The sequence below is a fragment of the Strix aluco genome, chromosome W (genome assembly GCF_031877795.1).
Source record: "Strix aluco isolate bStrAlu1 chromosome W, bStrAlu1.hap1, whole genome shotgun sequence".
Classification (NCBI taxonomy): Eukaryota; Metazoa; Chordata; class Aves; order Strigiformes; family Strigidae; genus Strix; species Strix aluco.
This window is the reverse complement of record NC_133970.1, coordinates 44,513,311-44,526,665: the sequence shown is the minus strand read 5'-3', so window position 1 is coordinate 44,526,665 and position 13,355 is coordinate 44,513,311. Positions and strand designations below refer to the sequence as shown.

General features: G+C 37.5%; 1 protein-coding gene across 5 annotated transcripts in view; it reads right to left on the bottom strand.

The window, feature by feature from the left end:
* Positions 1 to 13,355, bottom strand: part of LOC141917766 (importin-11-like) — a 167,007-nt gene that overhangs the window by 31,959 nt on the left and 121,693 nt on the right. For 4 of the 5 annotated variants that reach the window (XM_074811212.1, XM_074811214.1, XM_074811213.1 and 1 more), the window contains exon 28: positions 12,769 to 12,890. In XM_074811212.1, coding sequence (XP_074667313.1) covers positions 12,769 to 12,890 — 122 coding nt within the window. Of the gene's footprint in view, positions 1 to 10,814; positions 11,082 to 12,768; positions 12,891 to 13,355 lie in introns of those variants that run through there. The other variant, XM_074811216.1, reaches the window with a different exon arrangement.

Here is a 13,355-nt window from a genome sequence, read left to right as displayed (position 1 = left end):
TAATAAAATATATATCATGATAAATTTTTAGGGGTACTTCAATAAAATAGTCCCCATGTCTGTCATGCATCTTCTTCAGCCTATCAGAAAGGGAGGAAAAATTCTGCATGGGAAAACATACTTTTTTAGATGTTAAAAGGAAGAGGAGAAAATATTTTCTGCTTTTCTACATTCACCAGGATGAAAAGCAGTAAACACCAAAAAAGATTTTAAAAAGACTAATTAATTCTTTATTCTTATTTCATTAGCCAGGGGAAGAGGTGGAACAGGAGAAATGGAGATTAATTTACACATACTGTGAGCAATGTAAATGAATTATTTTCCCCCCCTTAGGAGCTGCACAGCTCTAAGGAGCTCCTACAAACCAGTAATGAAGCAGCTAAGACATTTCCAGGGGAATCATATAGCTGACCATAAACCTGATAAATATTATGAATGGGAATCTAGTAAGGGACTGGTGACTAAATGGAAGCTTACATGCCATTTTGCTTCATAAGGGCAGACTCAGTTGAGTCTTCTAATGTATTTTCTAATGATTTTAATAGTTAGACATATGAACCACACGTACATGAAAGGATCTGTTTCCTAGTGCAAACGTTTAAATATAAAACCTACTAACTGCAAAATAAAGGCATTTCCCCACAACTGCATAATGAATCTCTCTATCCTTATTACAGTCTAATTGAAATTGTTGACAAGTTGGATATTAGAGGATGACCTCTCTCCAAAAGATGGCTTCTAACTGCCCCAAGTCTTTGCTTGCACAGACAGCTCTGACAGCATCAATTTCCTTTCACACTCCACCGCTACAGATATTGAGATTCGTGCCTGGCAAACAACTCCTACAGCAGCTTGTCAGTGGAAGGGGCACACCATGCTCTTCTGTAGAGAGCCTAAAACAACAGACCTGTACCCTGTCAGACTTCTTTGAGAATTGGGCTTGTTCAGTCTCAAGATTTGCCCACTCCCAAAAATCCTCTTATACAGGCACAGCAGCATAAGTACTCATGAAAATTCAGTTAACTGGCTTCCACTGAAATTTAAGTCCATTATTTCTGAAGTGAAGGAATTTTAGAAAACAGAGTCCTTGATTTCCTGACATTTCAGATCACAATTAAGTTAACATCAAATCAAATGAGATAAATTAATGATGAATGTTCAAACAATATGACCTGTGCCTGACTTTCAGATGCTGTTCGATTGAGAAGCCTAATTTAGTCCAGTTCTGAATGTCCCATTGAATTCTGAGTTAGAGACTGCAATGGGTCAGTTTTGTTGTATCTGCCAAGCTGATAAAACCCATAATATTCTCTTCTCTTTCCCCATAGTTTTCCAGCACCTTTAGTTTCTGCATAAACCAAATAATTTTACAGGTTAAGAACAGGATCACAGCACAAGCCAGAACAAAAAAGGCTAATAAAATGTCAAAAGCCTGATTCAGCTTTCCAACCTGTTGTGTACAAAATAGGGATGTCTTTAATGATACAGGAGCAGTATCTGTTGGAAATAAACCTTTTTCTTCTATGATTCTGTTAACAAGTATAATCTGTGCTGGTATTTGCACTGGTAATGCTGATAATACTGTAGTTGCCTGTGACGCAATTTCAGCAGCATTTTCTTCATAAGGCAACAGGTTAGCAGATTGTGCAGGGTTTGGCTGGGATAGAGTTAATTTTATTCATAGTAGCTAGTATTTGGATTTGTGCTGGAAACAGTGTTGACAATACAGAGATGTTTTAGTTCTTGCTGAGCAGTGCTTACACAGTCAAGGCCTTTTCTGCCTCTCATGCCACCCCACCAGCGAGTAGACTGGAGGTGCAGAAGGAGTTGGGAGGGGACACAGCTGGGACAGCTGACCCCAACTGACCAAAGGGATGTTCCAGACCATATGACAACATGCTCAGCATAGAAAGCTGGGGAAGAAGTAGGAAGGGGGGGGACATTCAGAGTTATAGTGTTTGTCTTCATAAGTAAGCGTTATTCCCACTGAGGTGTACAAGAATTGTAGTTTTAGGAAAGTTCTGCAAGATGCTCAAAAGCCCTAAGTTACAATAGTTAACTTGTCTCCCCATGCAGAGCTGGCAAACAGCTGGACAGCCAAGAACCTCCTTCTGGAGCAGCAACAAGAGAAAACAATAAGGATATACAAGAATGCTCCTGGGCAGGGTGGAGATCTTTGCAGACCACACATATCCCTGTCTTTTGCCTTCTCATTCATCTCTGACTTTGCTAGTAGAGATATAAAAAAATATTATAAATATTATTCATTTGAAACTTTAAAGATTCTACTTTTACAGTCTTTAAAAAAAAAAATAAGCATAGCTTTCAAGATTGGTATTTTATATATTCTCCTTTCATGCCAAATAAGCAGTTTCAAAATAAAACTTAAAAATCATAAGTCTGAACTACACTGAAAAAATTTTCAAAGTAAATGAATAGTGAAACAAATATTTTCTTGCTAGGTTGGCAGTACATTTAACTGGTTACAGCATAAAAGCAACTAAGCTGCCAAAATAACAGCTTCTAGTAAATTCAAAATACTGGTTATTAACTATTTTTTACAGTTTAAAATTACTAGGAAATGTTTCAGTAGCATTCAAATAGAAATGCCAACTGAAAACAAGTTTCCTTTCACTGATGGCTCATTTATAATTTGAATTTTACTTTTATAAAGCTGAGTTATATTCCAAATAAATAAAAACAATTCCTTACCCCAAATCTGAAGTTCATTATTTCTGTTATTTTGCCATTTTGCAGTTTGTTGGACTAAGGTGACTACAGCCATCTGAGAAACTAGAGCTCTCACATTTTGCCCCAAGATTTGCAACTGTTCACTCAGGAAACTAAGAAAGAAGTGGTTAAAGTCAGGTTGCCATGGATACAGGAAGCCATTTTATCTGTGCTTCAGAAGTATTGCTAAAAAGGAAATAATGATTTATTTCTAGAAAACCTAGACCTTAGTTTGCAACCACTGATGTGGTTTTGTTTTTTTGTTTTGTTTTGCCTTTTTTTTTTAAAAAAAACAAAACTACTGGTTTTAACTAGGAGAGCTCAAAAGAGTTTTAGCTAAGTTAGACATAACTTTTAGAATAAAGCACACCTATTTGTAACAGTACTATTGCTTTATCTGCAAATCCTTTATCTTCCAGCCAGAACCCAAAGTGTTTTATTAAATCAATAGCAACATTTACACTGTTCTATCTTTGTCTGCAGAGTGCATTGGGTTTGCACAGCAAGGTTTTGGTAGCAGGGGGTGGCGTCTGTGAGAAGCTGTCCCCACGTCCTATAGAGCCAATGCCAGCCAGCTCCAAGATGTACCTGCTGCTGGCCAAGTCCAATCCCATCAGAAACTGTGGTAGCACCTCTGGGATAACATATTTCAGAAGGGGAAAAAACTGCTGCACAATGGCAGCCAGAAGAGAGAAGTGAGAATATGTGAGAGAAACAACTCTGCATACCCCAAGGTCAGTGAAGAAGGAGGGGGAGGAGGTGCTCCAGGTGCCAGAGCAGAGATTCCCCTGCAGCCCCTGGTGCAGCCTGTTATTGATTAATTGTAATTTAGTGGGAAATAACCACTTCTCAATTTTTAGTGATCAATAATAAATTTATTAGCAAGCGGCGAGTGAGCAAAACAGCGCTGGGTGTGCCGGGAGTCTCTGCTCTACCAGGACACACACCTGACCCGGCAGAACCGAGTCCCTTTCTAGTGTAGGCTTCATCCATATTCATGATGGGCGTACCCTGAGGGGTCTGCAAAGGTGTAAACAAGTTTTCCCGGGCTTTTCTCAGGTTTTCACGGGCTTTTCTCAGGTTTCCGTCACAGAAGGGGGGATGACTCAGCACAGGGGTTTCTGTAGTGGCTTGAAGATGGGGGCCATTTTAGCTCCCTTCTAACAACTGATTTTAACAATAGAAACTATATACATATATCTTATTTCTTATTTACATAAGAGAATTACAAAACTGTTCGGCCACAACATCCTGACTACAACTTCTTTTTCCCCTTGAGATTTGAATAACAAATACCATATATGTTTTATTACACAGCCCATGGTGAGGCAGCCGTGCCCCTGCAGCCCAGGGAGGGTAACGGTGGAGCAGATCTCCACCTGCAGCCCGGGGAGGGTAACGGTGGAGCAGATCTCCACCTGCAGCCCGGGGAGGGTAACGGTGGAGCAGATCTCCACCTGCAGCCCGGGGAGGGTAACGGTGGAGCAGATCTCCACCTGCAGCCCAAAGAGGACCCCACGCCAGAGCAGGGGAATGTGCCCGAAGGAGGCTGTGACCCCGTGGAGAGCCCGTGCTGGAGCAGGTTCCTGGCAGGACATGTGACCATGCTGGGGACCCACGCTGGAGAAGTTCATGGAGGACTGTCTCCCATGGGAGAGACCCCATGCGGTAGCAGGGGAAGAGAGTGAGGAGGAAGGAGCAGCAGAGACAATGTGTGATGAACTGACTGCAACCCCCATTCCCCATCCCACTGCACCACTCCGGATGGGGGGGGTAGAGAAAATTGGGAGTGAAGTTGAGCTGAGGAAGAAAGGAGGAGGGGGGAAGGTGTTTTAAAATTTGGTTTTATTTCTCATTACCCTATTCTGGTTTGATTGGCAATAAATTATATTAATTTACCTGAGTCAAGTCTGGTTTGCCTGTGACGGTAATTGCTGAGTGATCTCCCTGTCCTTATCTCAACCCACGAGCCTTTCATTATATTTTCTCTCCTCTGTCCAGCTGAGGAGGGGAGTGATAGAGGGGCTTTGGTGGACACCTGGCATCCAGCCAGGGTCAACCCACCACACAGAGCAAAACTGCTCTTAATACAAATACACTCCAGTAACACAGCAGAGAGGGAGAACATGGGAAATCTGGAGGGCAGAGCCTGGATACATTGCCGTGGTGCCTCCTGCACTCTGGCAAAGCACACCCTGCTATCAATTCTAGAGAAGCCTAGGAAATCTTAGAGATGAGAGCTACATGACATGGCACAAAACTGCTGTGTACTCTAAGTTATATTTCATATTTTATCCAGACACTTTGTTAAGACTCACTTTAGGCCACTTTTTTAAAGCCAGCTTATCCAGACAGGTCTATGTACGTTCTAAAAGCCACAACTTCAGTCCACAGCTTTAGTTTCCTTCAGAGTCCCTTGTGAAGATAAACACTTAGTGCAAACATGTGCACTATAAATATCCCTCTCACTTAAGTACCTGAGATTACATCCTCAGTTTATCTATCACAGGGACTAAATACCTGCAAAATCCAGTCACATCAAAGGGAGAAAGGGGAAACAACAAAATGAGATGGTAAATTAGAGATTAAGCCTACAAATAGCAATGTAACTATAAAATCATGATATATACTATAACGAGATCTTCCACTCAGCAAAACAAATATGACAAAGCCCATCAATAGCCATAATCGAGGGAGAGACACTACAGAAGAATCAAGTCACTTTGGCTACAATGATCTCACACAGGAAGCACAAGTTCATGTAAGGGGCAACATATCGCCAAAATATCTTTGCCTATGTCTCAGTGTCACTATGTCACAATGGAGGAAAACCAATTTTTAGCACTGCAATTATTCTTTTGAGCTTATATGAGTGAAACTATCTGTTTCCCTCCCACTGTGTATTTATCAAGTATCTCTTCTTGCAGGTCCGTCCTTCTTTCTGATTTTATTCTTCACAGATGAGCTATGATACAACTTTCTTGTTTTGTTTTCAATACGTACCTGCCTTCTGCTCACGTCATTCTCCAGATACAACCTCAGGTTAAAGCAATTCAGCTGCTAACCTACTGCTTGGTTAGCACATACATCAACATTCAATCTCATTTCACATAGCTACATCTAGTAACACCTGCTATGGACACCTTACTAATGTTATCATATCAGACCTCAAAACCCTTTTTTGTTTTTCTCATTATCATCCAGATTATCTCAAAATTTCTGATTATCTCAAATACTGCAGACTCCTCCTAGTATTTTATATTCCTGCCTAGGTAAAAAAAATAAAAATCTTGACTTGCTGCTTCAGTTACTAAAAATTTCTCTGTTCCACAGAGTGCTATTTCACTCTTATATAATAGCAACATTGATTGTTACAAAGGGGAGACACAGAAATTGTAAGAATAAATTAATAACCGAGCAAAAACATTCCTGTTTAATAAACCCAGAGTATTAAACATTTATATATGCAAACATACATCACAATCCATTTCAAAATTATGAAGCTTTACAACTTATTTTCCTTTTTATCCTTGACATTATTTTTGATCAAATTATCAAGCAGGTTTTGCAACATGCTGATAAACAGTAAGAACTAAAATTATTTTTCCCATTGAGGATAAGAAAATAAATAAGTCTCCCTTTTCTAAATCTTATTTGGCTTTAAACTCTAGTAAAATAATATAACAGAAAGCTCATATGAAACTAAGAGCTCACTTTGAGAAATTGTTAAGAGTAAATTTCTCACCTAGTAGTAAATAATTATTGCACTAATGAACTGCATTTGTCATGCAAACTGACAAGAAAAAATAGTTTTCTACAGAGTGAGCAGTAAGCCTGTGAACAAAACAATAACATAAAAAAGGTTGGCCATCAATGAAATCCAAAGATGTGATATGCTGAGGAAAAACTATACTTATAGCTTTAGCCTCTACTATTCACTGCAATATTTAGTAAAACCTGTTCAAACTAGAAAAGCAACATGAAATGTACTCAATATGAATGCAATTGAAATAAAAAAATTTAAAGAGCTCAAACCAAAATATTTTCCCAAATTTCAACCAGAATAACTAATTCACCTCTAGAAATTGATTCAAAAATAAATCCAATTGTACAGCTCTCAGCAGCACATTGCCTGCTAGTTTATGAGAAGCATGGGCACGCACTTAGCATTAGCAACTGATATCTTCTAAAAATTTTAGAAAAAGAGAAGGCATAAACAATTAGTGCATTTCCTGAAAACTACTACAGAGAATACCATATGCAAAATACAAAAGCTATGTCTTCTTTAAAAATACAAACATTCTTTATGCTACCTCACTAGACATTTCCTTAATATCAAAACTTGATTTTTTAAAACCATCACTTTCTCATTAGATTGTTTGAATCTGAAATGTTAATTTTTTAAACAATACTTATTTGCAGAAGTTCTTGTAGTGACATGTGTTGTTAACCATTTCTGGGATCTTATCATAATAGTTTTGCACTGTTAAGAAAAGTCACAAAAAGATCTCAGCTATTCTCAGGCAGTCTCAAATTTCACAGACTATAGGGCAAAAGGATAAGTAGATGTACCAAAACAGCTCAGAACAAGCTGGAAAACCAGCTACAAATCTGTATTGATTATTTTTTAAAATCTGTTACAATCTTGTGATTTTTGATTCATTTTTAATAATATACTATACTTTAGTCACTGCTCATTCAATAACTAATTTGCAAACATGTAAACTGCACATTACAGAGAATAAAGATTAAAAGTTTAAAGAAAGCTATTTAGTCCATTATCATCTTTTGCTGTCTTCTATATAATTAAAATGTTCAATTTTAGGGTAGATTATATTTAGAAGAGTTTTAGGAAAGACTTCTGAAATTCTTTATATAGGTCAGACAAAAACAAGATAGCAGCAATCAATCCCTTATGACTGCAGTTTGTTTTCTGCAGCAATTCAGCTGCATTTACTGATATAATCCCTTGCCATCACTCCGTACGTTTTCCCTTGCAAAGAAGCCTTACAGGTCATATGGGAAATGACAATTTATTCCTGATCAGTCCGTAACAACAATTAGGTGTAGGGGAAAAATTAATGGAGATTCTGAACAAGGAAAGTTTAAAGAGTGCATCGTCTTGTCAATACTATGACATGACATACAATTAAGGAAGTCTTAGTACTATATGTAACACTTGAAAGATGCAGACTCTGATACTCAGACTAAGACTAAACCCACATTTTTCACTCATGTCATTAAAACTGCACTGCTACCTGGCAGGCAAACTAAACAAATCCAAGGTCAAACATGAATGACAACTGCAAAAACACAACTTAAAGAGCTCCTTTTAATACTAATAGTCTATTAGATGTGTGGGTGAGCACACCTTTGACTAGAAGAATAAAAAGGAGGAGGGGAAGACAGGGAAATGGCTTCAAAGGTACATCCCCCTTTCTTTATAGGGATAATGAGTTATGTAACAAATTCTGACTTCATATCCCAGACCTAGATTTTATCACCTTTGAGTAAAAGCAATGTTGGCAACCTCCCATTCAAGAATGAAAGGCATAGCATTAATAACACTTACCAGCAAAAGGGGAGTGCTTAGCTTTCAACATTATGTCAAATGTTACCTGTGCTTACAGTTAGGACCAGACCAAGCTAAACTGACCACTGGCACTATATTTTTCCCAATTCTGTTGTTTACATTTCCTATTAGAGACCAAAATATTCCTTTTACTCTTTAGCATCTTTCAGTAGCATTTGTGTTCTACCAAGATATACAGATAATAACTGAAGAAATTTTAAATTGTTTTTTTTTTTAAAAAATCTACTTTGCTAAATAGATTGCTAAAAACTCTCAATATCCCAAAATAAGGACTTCCAAAAACACTGTAATGCTGACATTATACAAAGAGACAAAAGCACAGTAAGGAAGCTGATTATGATTATTTCCAGAGATATATAGGTATGAGAAGGGGAAGAGGTACAGTTCCAGCCACTTTTATCTCAGAAAATAAAGAATGCTGAAGATGTGTATCTCAAAATGTAGCACTTAAGACAGCAGTGCCCACATCCTTTCCACAATGGCCTAAAGACAATTTATGCTGCTGCTCCTGACCATGTTCACTAGGCACTATTGTGGGGACCAAGTGCACATCTAGTAAAACCCAGCTACATCTACTGCACTGTACTAGATGAGAACTCATGAAGCTGTAGGATCACAGACAAGCAATTAAGATTGTAGACAAACTGGAACATGACTAAACTAGACCAGGAATTTGTGACATTTGTGAATGCACTCATCGTTAGGACTCCAGGTTGCTGTCACTTCTCATGTCACACCCTAGCTCAGACATGATTCTCCTCCACCAAACTTCAGGTCCTTTTGTGTTTTTCAAAAAACCCTCATGTGTCTATGCATACTTCCCTCCAGTGTTGAGCATGGAGATGCCATTACTCGGTAAGTGTATCCTATTTGCCTAAGTCTTGTTGCTGGACCCTACTGTTTCTCCTTATAAAAGGTCCTTTTAAAAAAATGGCCCATATTTAGTAAAAAAAGGTTCACTTTATTTTATGAAGTACCAAGAGCTTTTAATAAATGAATGAAAATGCATGTGGATAGATATGAGTGGTAAGCAGTCAGTAAGAGTACAAAATGTGGAAAATACAGATGCGTATATCAGTCAGACACAAAAAGTGCTAACACTGAGGGGCCCAGACTCAGGTAGCAAATGCAGATAATTAGGTAGTATTTAGTTTATGTGAAAAACCCAAGTAAAACCAGGAAATTACAGCTAAGTAAAAAGGTGCTACAACACAATAATCAGGAAAGCAGCAGTTATTGTTCTTTTATTTTTTTTTTTTTTAAATAGGAACTTCTAAAGACTAACACAATGTATAGCTGGATTGAAGGACTATATGCATACATGATTGTGCTGGTTTTGGCTGGGATACAGTTAATTGTCTTCCTAGTAGCTAGTACAGGGCTATGTTTTGGATTTGTGTTGGAAACAGTGTTGAGAACACAGGGATGTTTTTGTTACTGCTGAGCAGTGCTTACACACAGTCAAGGCCTTTTCTGCCTCTCACCCCCACCCCACCAGTGAGCAGGGTGGGGGTGCACAAAAGTTGGGAGGGGACACAGCCAGGACAGCTGACCCCAACTGACCAAAGGGATGTTCCAGACCATATGACGTCATGCTCAGCAATAAAACTAGAGGGGAGGTTGACAGGGCGGACTGCTGCTCGGGGGCTGACTGGGCATCAGTCGGTGGTGAGCAATTGTTTTCATTTGCATCACTTGTCTTTCTTGGATTTTATTTTTCTCTCTTTTTTTTTCCTATCTTATTATTTCTTTTCTGTTTGTTTTGGCTTTTTTAATTATTAAATTATTAACTGTTTTTATCTCAACCCATGAGTTTTCTCACTTTTACTCTTCCTATTGTCTCTCCCATCCCACCAGGGAGGAGTGAGTGAGCAGCTGTGTGGTGCTTAGTTGCTGGCTGGTGCTAAAGCACAACAATGCTAAAATGCAAAGGTTCTGTTGCTACTGAAGACGTGTCATTGCGTATAACTCTGGATGATTTTGCCTATGCAAGAAAACTATAGTTTGGCTAATAAATTGTTACCTTATTACCTGCTTAGTTCAACTAATTAGCCTGAGAACCACGGTGAACTGCAGTGCTGCGATTCCCATCTGCTCTAAAATCCTTCACTCGTGATGCTGTCAAAGGACTTATATTTGAAATAGAATTATTTTTTGTTTGCCATACTGTTTTTAACTGAATAATGATGGAAGCTTTAGCTTCACCTAAAAAGCAGAAAATCATGAGTCCACATATGTACAGTTGCAAAAATGACCACTAAACTAGAAAAGTATCTAAAAACCAATGAAATAATGCTATACAGTTTAGAGGGAGAATAAAAAAGGTCACCCCTTAATATTTTCCCCAACATTTTATCCATAAAGCAACTCTGAGGGAAGAATGAGAATACACATTATCTTCATTTTTTCCCTCAATACTTCTCCTATTCCCACCCTTTCCTCTCTAAAATAACTTGATGCTCTTTGGGACAGCTCTAGCTATAGGCTAGAGGAAGCAACTGACAGTAAGAGCAAAATCCTCAGGAAGTGCTAGATGCAGTGCAGATACCTGTTTTCCCCATAGCAGAATCCTGAAAACCTGAGCTTGCTACTGGTACCACTCCTGACCATCATATAGGAGCAAGCTGAGAGTAGAACCCCACTTTGCAGCAGGAAGAACACTTGGCCTTCCCGAGTGAGTCCATCTCACTGCCATCCTCAGGAGACAAAATTCTGTTCTGTCTCTGCAGCTGAGAAATTTTGAACTGGCACTGGATATCTGAAGGAATATGTAATCAGGAATCTGGTTACAGAGGTACTCCAACAGGAAAAATTACTTAGCATTTTTTGAGAAAGTTGTTTATATGAATCAAAATATTTTGTTTAAATACTGTATTGTTTAAAACATTTTTGCTTAAACTCTGCAAACTGACTTACACAAGAAGCCTACTTTTGAAAAACTTTATTTTTAACAGAAGCTTCAGATATGAGATGCAGCAAGCACATGTAATACTATCTCTATGAAATGGCAAAACCAGAGTGACTCACATTATTCACTAGTAGAAAGAACAATCACTTGATAGAGTCCATTTCACACATTCTGTCAGAAGGTATGTTTGGCCCTGGCAGTCTATCAGTTGTATAGTAAAATTTTCATAGCTTTTACATAAATATGCCCACTAAAGAAAGGCTTTTTTTATTTGAGAAGCTGTCTTAAACGATTTGAGTATCTGAAAGATAAAGCTGTCATTTGCAGAAGTTTATTGTGTTAAGGACTGCCAAAAATAATTGGTTCTTGCAGCAGGAAATTTGGAGCAGGTGAAGGTAGTTCAAAATAACACAATTATTTAAAGCAAGTTCTTTTTTCCTTCCTCTCTTTAAAAGAAGGTTCACAGGAAGACAGACACGTAGTTCTGCACCTTAAATTTTAGATAACACCTCTTTAAGAACCTTTTGAATATACTCATAAGTAATATAACATTGTTAAATTTACTAAAAAAAAATATAAAAGCTTTCTCATAAAGCAGCTGCTTGGTTCACCTTTGGCTAGATATTCGTCCTGATGATCTGGGACAAAAAAGGAAAGCTTCTGTGCATATTAAAAGCAATGAAACCTCTAAGTTTTACATGTATGAGTTCCCTGATTTTTTTTGGTAGTGACTACATATTCTACAGCTTTACAAATACTAACATAGCTTTAGGATTTGTAAGGAATATCTAAATTACCATTAGAAAATACTTAAAACTTTTCAGAAAATCCAGCACAATAAATGTAAACTCATGCAATATTATCTTCCTGACTTTCAAAGCAGACAAGAATAATCTGAAGTATGGACTGAACTCTGACTTAAACATGTGTTATACATGAATTCTAGTAGTGACAATTTAAAAGTCAGTGTAATGCTATTCAGCATTTTCATTAAAAACTTCCCTTTTGTGTGTTTATCCACCAATGACAATAGTATAAACTGCTTACTGTAAGAACTCTACAGTGCAAAAACTGTTTTCAGTCTTTCACAGCAACTCTTACACTTAATGTCATAAAGGGAAAAAACAGAATGAAAGTTCAAGATCTACCCTCAACATGAAAGAAGACTGAATATTGTCCCCTGAAAGGGACACCAAAATACCAACAAGTCAACTAAAGCAACCGAATCACAGATAAGAAAAGCAGCTAGTTCAATATTAACATGAGAACAGGCAATAAAATATGCAGTGCTGTTTCCTCACTTTTACTAAATGACATTGCCCATGAAACAGAAGAAAGTTTACTATATTGCTATGAAGCCAAATAAAAAGTTAATATAATTTAGCATGTAAATTCTACCTTCTTAAGTTTCTTTTGGTGAAAAAAGAGACAAAACTACTTATATGCAAATATTTATCTGTAGAATTGTGAAAGACCTTAAAAAACATCTTAAGGGCCTTTGCAACATTCTTATTTAAGGCATTTTAAATTTGCTTACCTATTCAATGATGGCAGAAGTGAAAGCAATGCCAAAGCAGAAAGTTTTCTTCTTTCTGGCTGAGTGATGTTATCCATCCGATCAACCCACATTTCAATCATGTTACCAAGAATTTGATCCAACTGCAATGGGAAACAAAACATTCTTCTTCATGTATGAGTACTTCAGCATATTAAGAAAATAACTTATTTTAATTTTTCTACCAATTCAATACATTATTCAATTAGAGAAAGAAACCATACAGTTACATATACCTGACAGAAGCAATAGGGGTTTTTTTTAAACTTTCTATGACAGTGCTTCCAGGCCCTGAAGCCCCCTCACCATTAATTGTAACCCAGAACTTAGAAATTCATTTAATTCATGGACAGAGCACAGATTCAGAACACTGAATTACTCAAACAATCTTTGCATAACAATCTAGTACACATAAAACATGTAAATTTACTCTTTTACCTTCATTAGTGGCAACAACAACAAAAAAAGACTTGTCTCTACCTGTTTAAAAACTGTATTATACCTGAGGATAAGAAACATACTAAATTTCACTTAAAGATGTAGTAAAACACTTGTGGTAAAATTACCTC